This window comes from Loxodonta africana, chromosome 9, assembly GCF_030014295.1.
Source record: "Loxodonta africana isolate mLoxAfr1 chromosome 9, mLoxAfr1.hap2, whole genome shotgun sequence".
NCBI classification, from domain to species: Eukaryota; Metazoa; Chordata; class Mammalia; order Proboscidea; family Elephantidae; genus Loxodonta; species Loxodonta africana.
Window position 1 is genome coordinate 76,435,413 of NC_087350.1, and position 13,350 is coordinate 76,448,762.

A 13,350-nucleotide genomic window follows, 5' to 3' on the forward strand; every position below is an offset into this window, starting at 1 on the left:
TAATTTGGTGTTCTTAAAGTCAACCACTTGTGATATTTGTGTTACAGCAGCACTAGAAGACTAAGACAGTGGTTAAAACCTTGGAAAAGGCATGCAGATAAGCTCATGACTTTTGATGCTGTTGCTGAATAAATGATGCTGGCATCTTGGAGGCTCTCAAATGTTTCAATGAGTAAATTTGGTGTTATTGGTAGATAATTATATAGTGAATTTGCAGTGTATTTAAATTTATACAAACTTTTGTTTGAATTGGTTTCCTGCATCTTTGAAAAATGTGTTTTACTTCGTTCATTGGCCTTCCTTAGATATCGTAGTAAAGTGCTATCCCGTTGGCTGGCTGGTTTACCATTGCAACTCGCTCATCTTGGCTCCCGAAATCCTGAGCTCTCAACACAGCTTATTGATATCATTCATACTGCAGCGGCACGAGCAAATAAAGAATTACTAAAAAGTTTACAAGCTAATGCTCTCCGAATCTATGGTAAGAGCTCGGTCGTTTAATGGTGTAGGTAGTCATTGGTCTACCCCGATTTAGGGTTGCCTTTCATTTAGTCTGAGTTAGTCAAATTACAGAACAAAACATCAAACAGTACATTCATTTTCAATAGGAAGCATTTATTAGAATAGCTTTAGAAGAGTAACAGTTGTAGATGCCTGTCGGATACTTAAATTGTCTTCCAAACCAGCTGCTATTCACAAATTCAAAATTAATCGGGTACTTAAAAATTATTTTGACGCTTTAATGGCAAGACAGTACCTTTATTACTTACTCACAATGAAGATCTTGTATGAGTTTCATGTATTAATGGAATTAATTACAGGGAGTCCCCAACTTGGGGTTCCGTTCTGGTGACTCCATTATAAGTTGGTTCTAATGTAAGGTGAATACCTTTTTTTTTAAATTATTGCCTTTTATGTATCAGTATCTTTATAAATCTGATCTTTGAATATCTGAGAATGGTAGCATCAGCAAATTACACCCTGCAACATTGTATGTGGTACATATTACTAAACAATAAGATATTCTAAAAAAGAAAAACCAGATGGTCATAAGTGAGATTTGTCATTACTCAAATACATCATAAGTTGGGGACTACCTGTATGTGCTTTATTCATATCTAGAACTGACTTAGTATTTAATATTTAAGGAAAAATATCAGTGAAAGCTTAAACCAAAAATAAAAACCTTTGCCATTGTGTCAGTTCTGACTCATAATAGCAGCCCTATAGGACAGAGTAGAACTGCCCCATAGGTTTTCGAAGGCTGTAAATCTTTAAAGAAGTGCACTGCCACATCTTTCTCCCTTGGTGTGGACAGCAGGTTCAAACCACTGCCCTTTCGGTTAGCAGTCAAGTGCTTTAACCACTGTACCATCAGGGCTCCTTACTGTTTAAAGATACCTTGTTTAATACATATTGTTGATCCATTAACATAGAACCCATGGCCAAGAGCACTATGACTTATCAAAATCTTGTATGAATTCCATACATTAATGGAATTTTATGCTTATCTGACATCCACATTCCCATCACAGCTTTCTTGTGGTTAGAAACACTATACAGCATCTTAGCACTGTGCTCAGGAGCCATTTGAAACAGTTAAGTTACCAACAAAAAGCACAAAAATGAGAAAAATTTGACACTAAATAGACCACAGAAATACTTGTTTACAGTATGAGAGCTGAAACAAGGAAGCAGAATGTCGCATTATTCAGCCTCAGCTGGGAATGTGCAGATTGGGATACTCAAAGTTTTGCCACTGTGCACATGTCTGTAAATGACTGTGAAAGCGCCATGAGTGTGCTATGAGTATTGATTTTGGGGTTACAGAGAAATTCTAGCAAGTAGGCAAATTTGCAAATACAGAATATGAGAACAATGAAGATTGACTTCATTCCTTTTTATTGGTGTAATATTCCAGTGTATTGATACATCATTTGCATTTATCCCTTCATCAGTTGATGTATATTTGAGTTGTTTCCACTTGTGGGATATGTTTTAAAGTTTGTATTTTTCAGATACTACTCAGACACGCACGTAAGAAGTCTTTTGCTATAAATTAGGTTGATTTTATAATTGTTACTCTTTAGCAAGCCTTAGTGATTTTTACTGTTGTGCTTTGTGTCTAATCTATTTACTTTTTCACCCCCATCCAGAGTTCTTATTTGTAACAAGACACTTGGATGATATGTAATTATTAGTGTCACGTTATTAAGTCAATGATTGCGTTCAGTGTTTTACCTTAAGAGTTTCTTAAGAAACGTACATATATACTTTATTTTAAAACTTATTTTCTGCGTATGTCTACCTGCCCTCCTAGATCCACAAGAAGGCACTGTGGTGGTTCTCCCAGCAGAGTCTCAGCAACGTTTGGTTCAACTCGTCTATTTTCTACCCAGTCTGCCTGCTGATTTGCTTTCTCGGTTAAGTCGTTGCTGTATTATGGGAAGACTTAGTTCAAGTTTGGCTGCCATGCTTATTGGGATACTGCACATGAGGTAGCATACTCAAGTGAGCTGTATTTTACATGTATATAATCTTTTCCTCCACCCCTTGTACTGGTAATTTGTGAATATAGAAGGCGTTTAAAGTTACACACCGCCTCGTCATCCCTTGCTGTAGAGTCGATTCTAACTTATAGCAACCTGTAGGACAGGGTAGAACTGCCTATAGGGTTTCCAAGGCTGTAATCCTCATGGAAGCTGACTGCCACTTCTTTCTCCTGTGAAACGGTTGGTGAGTTCGAAACGCGGACCTTTCAGTTAGCAGCTGAGCTCTTAACCGCTGTGCCACCAGGGCTCCTCCACATGTTGCTACTACCTTTATTTACTTTTTTTTTTTATTGTAGTGGAAATGTACACAGTTCAGTTCAGCAATTCGTATATGTATAATTCAGTGACATGGATTACATCTTGATGTTCTGCAACCACTACTGCTATCTGTTTCCAAATTTTTCTACCCCTTTAGCATAGGCTCAGTGCCCCCTAAGCAAAAAATTTCCCTTTCTCCCCTGGTCACCAGTAATAATCTTTGGTTTTTATATATTTACTTACTTCATTTAAGTGAGATCATACAGTATTTGTCTTTTTGCAACTTATTTCAATCAGCATGTTTTCAAGGTTCATCTTGTGGCATGCATCAGGACTTCATTTCTCTTTATGGCTGAGTGATATTCTTTTGTATGCGTATACCACGTTTTCTTTGTCCATTCATCTGTTGATGGACATTTTGGTTGTTTCCACCTTTTGGCTATTGCGAAAAGTACTGCAGTGAACATTGGTGTAAAGGTTTCTGCTTGTGTTCCTGCTTTCACTTCCGGGTCTATACCTAGGATTGGGATTGCTGGGTCACATGGTAGTTCTATGTTTAACTTTTTGAGGAACCGCAAAACTCTTCCACCGAGGCTGTACCATTTAACATTCTGTTTTTTTTTTTTTTTAATCATTGCTATTCTGATGGTAGTGAGGTGGTTTCTCATTGTGGTTTTAATTTGCATCTTCATAATGGCAAATGACATTGAGCATGTTTTTGTGTGCTTGTTGACTCTTTGAATATACTCTTTGGTGAAATGTTTGTTCAAGTCGTTTGCTCATTTTTGGACTGAGTTGTTTCTCTTTTTGTTGTCCTTTATTTGCTTTTAATGCAACAATTAAAACTTTTGACAGTGAGTATACTAAGTTCTGAAGCATAAGACTATTTTATGTGTTTAGTGGTTTGTGCAGATAGGTTAGAATAAGGGTTGAAATTTAAATATCAAAAACAAGTAGTTAAGATTTACGGGCAGGTGAGACCTAAGTACTTCAACCCCTTGGTGGCTTGGAATTGTTAAAACAGACCTTCTGCCCATTTGCCTAGTAGTTGTCAATCTTTTTAGTTTCAACTTTCTGAAACATTGTTCTTGCTTTCAAGTGTGTCACAGAGAGAGTCTTGTTGGTCATATTAAGTGTTTTAAACATTTGTTAGTTTCCCATTTTTTCTGTATTGGAAATAAAAACCCCTTACTCTTTGTCTAGTTTAAGCATTTACTAATGCCAGGCCTTTTTTGTAAAATTATTTCTTTACGTACAACATAAGTGGTTTTGTATTTATTAGCTTCCAGTAGAGGGCAGTCTGTTCCTTAGATAATAGGAGGTATGTTTTAACGGTTAAAATCATCTCTTGAACATTTCTTGAAGTTGATTCTCTTCAAAGCTGCATTCAATCTCTTTATCAATGCCTGTTGTAATTCAGATATGCTTAATTGCTTTTGGCAAGGGTATTTTCAAACTCTTGCTTTATTTTTTTCTCTTCGAGAAGATTTGTGGTAAATTTTAGAAAATGTTTAATTTACAAATAATGATAATAATAGGAGTTTGCAATCATTAAAAGCAGATTGCCATTGTAGTTAAAAGTTCACCAAGTTAAATTTTTCATTTTTGTATTTGTATGGAGTACATTAGTAGAATTCCCTCCTTATAACTCTACTGCTTCATTCAAATGTACTTTTTAGAAAAGAGTACAAAATCAGGACTTTTCAAATTTTTCAGACCAATGCCATTGCTATTTTATTACTTTCCCTAGGATCAGAACTTAATGTTAGTTTCCTTCAGATGTATGTTGAGTTACTTCATATATTGATTTTCTCTTCCAGATATTACTTTCTCTTGTCGATTATAACTATAAACTAGCCAACTTTTTCTTTTTCTCCCATCTGTACTGTTACGATAGTCTTGCTTCTCAGTCTTATTCATCTTGTACACTGTTGCCTTATAAATTTTCCTGAGTTATTCCTTTAACCATTTCTGATTTTTTTTTGTTAGTTGGTGTTTGAAATCAAATTCAACTCAGTTATTTAGTTCTGACACCATGTTGTCTCTGTCAGGGAGGTTGTATCTAAGAGCCCACTATCACCATAGAGTATCAGCCTGCTCCATGTGTGAAAAGCCCATCAGCTAGAAAATGTTCATGTTAACTTTCTCTTAGCTTTTTAAATATTGGACTTAGAGTTGCTGCACCTATCTTTTTATTATCCATTTATAGTTTCTTACAGTTTGACTTTTTCCCCCAGCACCATTTTACATGTGTTGTTCGTAGTCACACCCATATTTTCTCTCAGTCCATGTACTTTTTGCTGTTGTATTATTTATAACCAGACATACTGTTAGATAAAATCTCTGAGGAGAGAGAAATTGCATGGACTGAGAAGTTTGGCTTGAGTTTTAAGTAGGGTAATTATATAACCTGATTTGTCAGGAACAGTTCCAGTTTACTCCTTTTGTCTCAGTGTAATTAATAATAGAACCCCCTTTCACTTTCAGAAGTGTTCAGGTTTGGACAATATATATACCAGTTTTAAGGACAGTGTGATATTGTCATTTGTCCAAAATAGATTGTTGAAATGGATTTGCTACCCATTTTAGCCACTGGATGGCATGCTTGCATCTTGTTTTCACTGAGTTAAAGAGGACATTTGTTTTCTAATCACTGTCTTGTACTCCTTTTCTATTGAGCATCTATGGCTTTTTATAACCTCTTAGCTTGTGATAGTCTTTCCATATACCTTTGCTCATTGTGTGGGGATGATACTCAGAAAGGTGTTTTCACTATTTTTAATCCCCAAATTTTAAGAGTGTTGGTAAATAGAAATACAATTATTAGAATGATAATTTATTAAGTGCTTGTAGTTGAATTAGAGACTCCTCCTAATTTTGTCTGCTGCACTGAAGACATTGGCGAAAAACAAGGCTCCAGGAGTTGATGGAATTACTAATTGAGATGTTTCAGTAAACAGATACAGCACTGGAAGTGCTCTCACTCATCTGTGTCAAGAAATTTGGAAGACAGTTACCTGGCCAGCTGACTGAAAAAGATCTATATTTATGCCTATTCCAAAGAAAGGAGATCCAACAAAATGCAGAAATTATTGAACATTGTCATTAATATCACACGCAAGTAAAATTTTGCCGAAGATCATTCAAAAGCAGCTACAGCAGCACCTCAGCAGGGAACTGCTAGAAATTCAAGCTGGATTCAGAAGAGAACATGGAACAAGGCATATCATTGCTGATGTCAGAGGAATCCTGGCTGAAATCAGAGAATATCAGAAAGATGTGTACTTGTGTATTATTGACTGTGCAAAGACATTTGACTGTGTGGATCATAATAAGTTATGGATAACATTGCAAAGAATGGGAATTCCAGAACACTTAATTGTGCTCATGAGGAACCTGTACATAGACCAAGAGGCAGTCGTCCGAACAGAACAAGGGGATACTGCATGGTGTAAAGTCAGGAAAGGTGTGTGTCATGGTTGTATCTTTTCACCATACTTGTTCAATCTGTATGCTGAGCAAATAGTCTGAGAAGCTGGACTATATGAAGAATCGGGATTCGAGGAAGACTTGTGAACAACCTGCGTCCTGCACATGACGCAGCCTTGCTTACTTGAAAGCAAAGAGGACTAAACCAGTTACTGATAAAGATCAAAGACCACGCCTTCGTTATGGGTTACACCTCAACATAAGGAAGACAAAAATTGTCACAATTGGACCAGTAAGCAACATTATGGTAAGTAGAGAAAACATTGAAATTGTCAAGGATTTCATTTTACTTGGATCCACAGGCGACACCCATGGAAGTAGCAGTCAGGACATCAAAAGACGCATTGCATTGGGTAAATCTGCTGCAAAAAATCTCTTTAGAGTGTTGAAAAGCAAAGATGTCACTTTAAGGACTAAGGTGCAACTGACCCAAGCCATATTATTTTCAATTGCTTGGTATGCCTGTGAAAGCTGGACAATGAATAAGGAAGACTGAAGAAGAATTGATGCCTTTGAATTATGGTATTGGCGAAGAATATTGAATATACCAGAAGAACAAACAAATCTGTCTTGGAGGAAGTACACCTAGAATGCTCCTTAGAAGCAAGGATGGCAAAACTTCGTTTAACATACTTTGGACATGTTATCAGGAGGGACCAGTCCCTGAAGAAGGACATCATGCTTGGTAAAGTAGAGGGTCAGCAATAAAGAGGAAGACCCTCAACGAGAGGGCTGCAACAATGAGCTCAAGCATAATAATGATTATGAGAATGGCCCAGGACCTGGCATGTTTCATTCTGTTGCACACAGGGTCACTATGAGTCGGAACTGACTTTGATGGCACCTAATAACAATTTTGTCTGTCATTTTTTCAGATGGCTGTGATGAAACTTGTTGTCTTAGCTTGTTGAATCTAATCATTTTCAGCCTTTTTGCTGTATCCGTGGTGACATTTGCTCTCTTTATTTCTAGCCTTACCTTTAAGGGGAGTTTTTAAAGGAGTCACTGAAAACTGATCTCATAGCAGAAACCAAATAATCCTCATTTAATGAAAAGATGCTTTACATTTAGCTATCCCTTTGAGTCCCACGCCAATACTTTACCTGCACTGTTGTGCAAATAGACCTAGTTAAAACTTTGCTAAGTACAGGAACACAGTTCTTTCCTTGCCTTATAGTGGCTTTAAACAACTATTCTTTGCCTAATTATTGCTTTTGCTTAGTTAGAAAGCTAGAGCTTATTTACACTTAACTCCTTTGCTGAGGTATGACTATAAAAATCGAACAGGTAAATACAAAGCAGCTGTAAAATAAAGTAAAAAATAAAACTTCATCTTGGCTTTTTGGGCACCTGACTTTCAAATGAGGGGAAATTCTGTAAATTTTACCATATATGTGGACCAATTATATTTTTAAATTAAACTGTGTAGATATAAGGTTTTGTTAAAAGAAGCGTATATTAGAAGTTTTGATATTGTGGTACTTGAACTCTTTTATATAAAAATAAAGTAATACTACGGGTTTGTAAGCTATTAAATCAGACTTGTTTTCAGTATGGAAAAATGGTTATATACAGTTATTCTTGAGTCTGTCAAGTTGGTTATTTCTGGTAACAGTTCTCTCATTGTTCTATTATAGATCATCATTTTCTGGATGGAAGTATTCAGTTAAAGACAGGTTAATGAGTGATGTGGACTATTTCAGCTTCTTATTTTCAACACTTACAGGTAACCATATTCACTTGCCAGATTACTTAGGAAAAAAAAAAAAAAACTTGAAGACTCCTAAGATTTTCTGTCTTGTCTATTTGGTTCTCAGTTTTGAAGTTGATAAATAATCTATCTTAGAATGATTTTATTATGATTAATACATTGAAACCTTTGAAGAAATATTTGTACCCTACTGTAGTGTTCAGACTCCTGAGGTAGGTTGATGCATAGTTCATGGTTCATCTTTAAATCTCTCATAGTGCAGGTGCCAAAAACTTCAGGATTGCTTGAATGTTGACATGATTATGTTCTGCTTCCCTCCTTAGTCTTATTTCTTAACTTGTATCTTCTCCTCATTGTTTACAAGAAGCTAAATATATTTGGTTTTTTTAGAAAGAGCCAGGGATAATCCATTACATACTTAAAAAAATTTGGTTAACAGAATATCTATTTTAAACACACTTAAAAGTATTCATCTTGATATAAAGAACATCAGATTTCCATTAGCCATATTCTATATTCTATTTGGGTTCAAAGCAAAATTAGTAAAATGAGTCTAGACATTTTATGTTAGATGTGTAAGTATTTTTACTATTATTTCAAGTGTTGGTACTATTTTGACATTACTGTTTTTTACTTGGATGATGATTTTTTTTTTTTAATTTTCTGATGACTTGAAATTAGGAAAGCAGATTAATGAGTCAGAATCTAAAAGAGAACTTAACAGCTTCTGATATTAAGCTAAATTTAGCAAGATAAAAAAAAAATGTAAACTCCTATATGTTTATTTAAGTTTTGAGTGTACAAATTTGAGATAGGGTGGGAGGGCTTTAGGTTTGTACCTTTCCAAAGGTTTACAGATTTTAGGGAGCTGATTCGGAGTCAGCATTGTGATATGTCTTTCAAACTAGATGATGCCACTTTAGACTGTGTTCATGAAAGTAGAGGAATCTGAACATCAGAGCACATAGCTAGAGTCAGATCTCATTAATAGTATTTTCATCATTCTGAGAGCTGCCTTTCTGGAAGGACTTTGGCAAATTGACCACGTCGATTAGACCAAGGGTAATAGGGGTGTGGCAAGGGAGTGAGAACTTCCGTTAAGGTGTATTTGTAGAACTACAGGTGTATTGTCAAAAAATACTTTCAGAATATTTCAAGGGCTTACAGAGTTTACTATACGTATGAAGGAATATATTATTTCTCCTACTTGTTCATTTGCTTTTTAAACCTATCGTTAATTGGAAAGATTATGCCTTTTACTTTTTTTTTTAAGTATAAGTGGTAAAACCGTCAGTACCTTTCTTGCTGCATTAGTGATTGGGTCAGATCACATCTTTATGTACTTAATTATATGAAATTAATTGCTTCCATTGCTAGTATTATGTTTTTAGAAGTACTGCATGAAAAGCAGAAACTCAGAGAAAACAAGGCAGTTTAAAAAGGTTTTACTTGGTATTCACTGGTTTCTAGCTGAATCACTGCAGTCTTTGCCCCGTCATCACATATCATCTCTGTTTTTTTAAAAATTATGAAGAATGTAAAAAAAAATTTTTAAGTTGGTTTTCTTTGTGCTTGCATTAGGGTTTTCGAAGGAGGAGTTGACTTGGCTTCAGAGCCTTCGAGGAGTTCCTCATGTCATCCAGACACAGCTTTCCCCTGTGCTTCTCTACCTTACAGACTTGGATCAATTTTTACATCATTGGGATGTAACAGAGGTAACAGCACATTCCGAAAGTAATATAATTATTAAAATTCAGTTCATCAGCCATCATATAAAAAAAATAGTTATTATATATTAAGATTGCCTTGTTTTTAGAGAGAGAGAATAGTGTAAGACATGGTCCCTGTTCTAAAAGAGCGTATAACGTTAGATAGGAGATGGGCCGTATTTTTATGCAAATAATGCACACCTTCTACATTTTTTTGCCAGCCACGCCTTCCCTCATAACCCCTCCACCGTGAGTTATTTTCATAAGTGCCGCTATGCCAGTTTTTTTTTTTTTTTTCCACATGTTGCTGTAAAAAAAATTTAGTACACTTGTGAAAATACCTTGCAGCGGAGGGGGGTTGTGTGGGTGGCAAACGTAGAAGGTGTGCATTCTTTGTGTAAAAATACGGTGTGTTTCTGAAAGAGAGTAGTTTTTTTTTTAATAAGCTTTGCCACCACAATAAAACAAATCAGGAATTTGAATGATAGTTTTTTTTTTTTTTTTTTTAACCTGGTGTAGGACAGATCCATCTATTTAAAAGAGGAAGGGCTTCGTGGAAAAGAATTAGATCTTTAAGGATGAGTAAGACTTAAACAGGAGTTAATTGATTATATCAGTTTCCTAGGGCTACAAATTTTTTTAGGGCTACAGTAACAAAGTACCACAAACAAGGCGACTTAAATAAATTTCTCTACCAGTTCTGGAGGGTAGAAGTCTAATATCAAAGTCTTGGCAAGGTTGCTACAATAAAACAAATCAGTAATTTGAATGATAGTTTTTTTTTTTTTTTTAACCTGGTGTAGGACAGATCCATCTATTTAAAGAGGAAGGGCTTCGTGGAAAAGAATTTCTTAGGTCTTTAAGGATGAGTAAGACTTAAACAGGAGTTAGTTGATTATATCCGTTTCCTAGGGCTACAAATTTTTTTAGGGCTACAGTAACAAAGTACCACAAACAAGGCGACTTAAATAAATTTCTCTACCAGTTCTGGAGGGTAGAAGTCTAATATCAAAGTCTTGGCAAGGTTGATTCCTTATAGAAGCTCTGAAGGAGAATCTTTTCTATGTCTCTCTTCTGTCTTCTAATGGTGGCTAGCAATTGGTGGTGTTCATTGGTTTGTAGCTGAATCAGTCCAGTCTTCTGTCATCACATGACTTACTTTCCTATATGTCTCCATCTCTGCTTATAAGGACTTCAGTCACTGGATTTAGGGCCCACCCTCATCCAGTATTAACTTGATTACATCCACAAAGACCCTGTTCCCAAATAGGTTACGTTCACAGGTACCAGGGTGAACATGAGTTTTAGAAGGGATTCAGCACACTATTTAACCTACTACAGTTGGTATCCTTGAAGGTGACTTTTTTGAACAGGAAGGATATTCAGCAGTTCCTTTGGTTTTAAGAATTAATACATAGCTTATTAAAGTTAAATTTAAAACTGTAATTCTTTAAGTTCTAAAGTTCAGCTTACAGAGTTTATTTCTTTTAATAAATATTATAAATTTAAGTAGTCATTTTAAAAGGGGCCATTGACTTATATTTTATTCCTTTTATAAAGTTAATAAAACTTCTAAAACTACCTTTAACTTACTGTATTCTGTATTTTCCAAGTATTTCAGTTTTCTGATAAACTTTCCCATGTATGTAAACAACTATTAGATATCTAATAAATGAAAATTATACATATAGTAAATCTTAATATCTTATATTTCAGTTCTGTTTAGTGAGGCTTTAAATTAAAATCACAAGTTTAAGTTAATTACTGATATGCGTTAAATTGCATTTAAAAGGCTAATCTTTTACACTAATAAACCAACTTGTCTTAAATGTTACAAATACTAAAACTAACTATGGAAAAAAATCACAAGCATTAATACCGAACGATTTGATTTTCTCCACGTGGTGTAAAAATGGACAAAAAAGAAGCAACAGAAAATCCAGATACAGACTCACATTTTTGTAGTATACTGGTTTTTGAAAATGTGTCAAGGTAATTGGGGAGAGGGATGACTTTTTTAACAGATGAAGTTGGAACAACAATATCCATGTACAAGAAAATCAACATCAGTCCTGACCTCATAATATACACGAAAATAGACTTGAAACCACAACTTCTAGAAGAAAATTTGGGGTAGGCAAAGATTTCCTAGATAGGACATAAAAGGCACAAACCACAGAAGAAAATTAACTGGAATTAAATTTTAAAATTTATGTTCTTCAAAAAACACTGTTAAGACAATTAAAGGACAAACGTCAGACTGGGAAAAAGCATTTGCAGTTCATATATCTGACAATGAATTTGTGTTAAAAGCATGTAAAGAACTCCTGAAGGCAAACAGTCCAATTAAAAATTGGGCAAAAGATTTGAACAGACAAAAGAAAATAGACGAATAGTCACTAAGCATGTGAAAAGATTCTTAACATTGGTCATCAGGGAGATGCAAATTAAAACCACAATAAAACACCACTATACAGTAGAATGCATAAAATTCAAGACTGACTATACCAAGTGTTAACAAGAATATGGAGCAACTGCAACTCTTAAACAGTGCTGGTGGAATGTAAAATAATACATTACCTTACAAACCCGCAATCTCACATCTTGGTATTCACTCACGATTAACTGAAACCATTTATTTACACAGACTTGTGGAAAAATATTTATAGCAATTTCATTCATAACAACCAAAACTGGAAACACCCCAAGTGTCGTCATCAGGAAAGTATATAAACAGATTGAAGAGGAATTGCATTGTAGTCATCATCAAAAAGAACATTTTAAGATCTACTCTGAAGTACAACACTCTCAGTGATAGGATAATATCCATACGCCTACAAGGAAGACCAGTTAATATGACTATTATTCATATTTATACACTAACCACTAAGGCCAAAGATGAAGAAATTAAAGATTTTTATGAACTTCTGCAGTCTGAAATTTATCAAACATAGAAATCACGGTGCATTGATAATTACTGGTGACTGAAATGCGAAAGTTGGAGACAAAGAAGAAGGATTGGTAGTTGGAAAATATGGCCTTGGTAATAGAAACGATGCCGGAGATAGCATGTTAGAATATTGTAAGACCAACGACTTCTCCATCGCAAATACCTTTTTTCACCAACATAAACGGTGGTTATACATGTGGATCTTGCCAGATAGAACACACAGGAATCAAATTGACTACATCTGTGGAAAGAGACAATGGAAAAGCTCAATATCATCAGTCAGAACAAAGGCAGGGGCCGACTGTGGAACAGACCATCAGTTGCTCATATGCAAGTTCAAGTTGAAAGTGAAGAAAATTAGAACAAGTCCACTAGAGCCAAAGTACAACTTTGAGCACATCCCACCTAAATTGAAAGACCATCTCAAGCATAGATTTGATGCATTGAACACTAATGACCAAAGACCAGAGAAGTTGTGGAATGACATCAAAGATGTCATACATGAAGAAAATGTCATTACAAGACAGGAAAGAAAGAAAAGACCAAAATGGATGTCAGAGTAGATTCTGAAACTTGCTCTTGAACGTAGAGTAGCTAAAATGAACGGAAGAAATGACGATGTCCAAAAGCTGAACAGGAGATTTCAAAGGGCGGCTTGAGAAGGCAAAGTAAAGTATTATA

General features: G+C 35.2%; 1 protein-coding gene across 7 annotated transcripts in view; it reads left to right on the plus strand.

Annotated features, from left to right (window-relative positions):
• The window catches only part of TEX10 (testis expressed 10), a 65,698-nt gene that overhangs the window by 20,958 nt on the left and 31,390 nt on the right, over positions 1 to 13,350 (plus strand). For all 7 annotated transcript variants that reach the window (XM_023545098.2, XM_003407838.4, XM_064291662.1 and 4 more), the window contains exons 8-11: positions 306 to 481; positions 2,321 to 2,498; positions 7,937 to 8,025; positions 9,592 to 9,725. In XM_023545098.2, the coding sequence (XP_023400866.1) occupies positions 306 to 481; positions 2,321 to 2,498; positions 7,937 to 8,025; positions 9,592 to 9,725 (577 nt within the window). The remainder of the gene's footprint in view (positions 1 to 305; positions 482 to 2,320; positions 2,499 to 7,936; positions 8,026 to 9,591; positions 9,726 to 13,350) is intronic.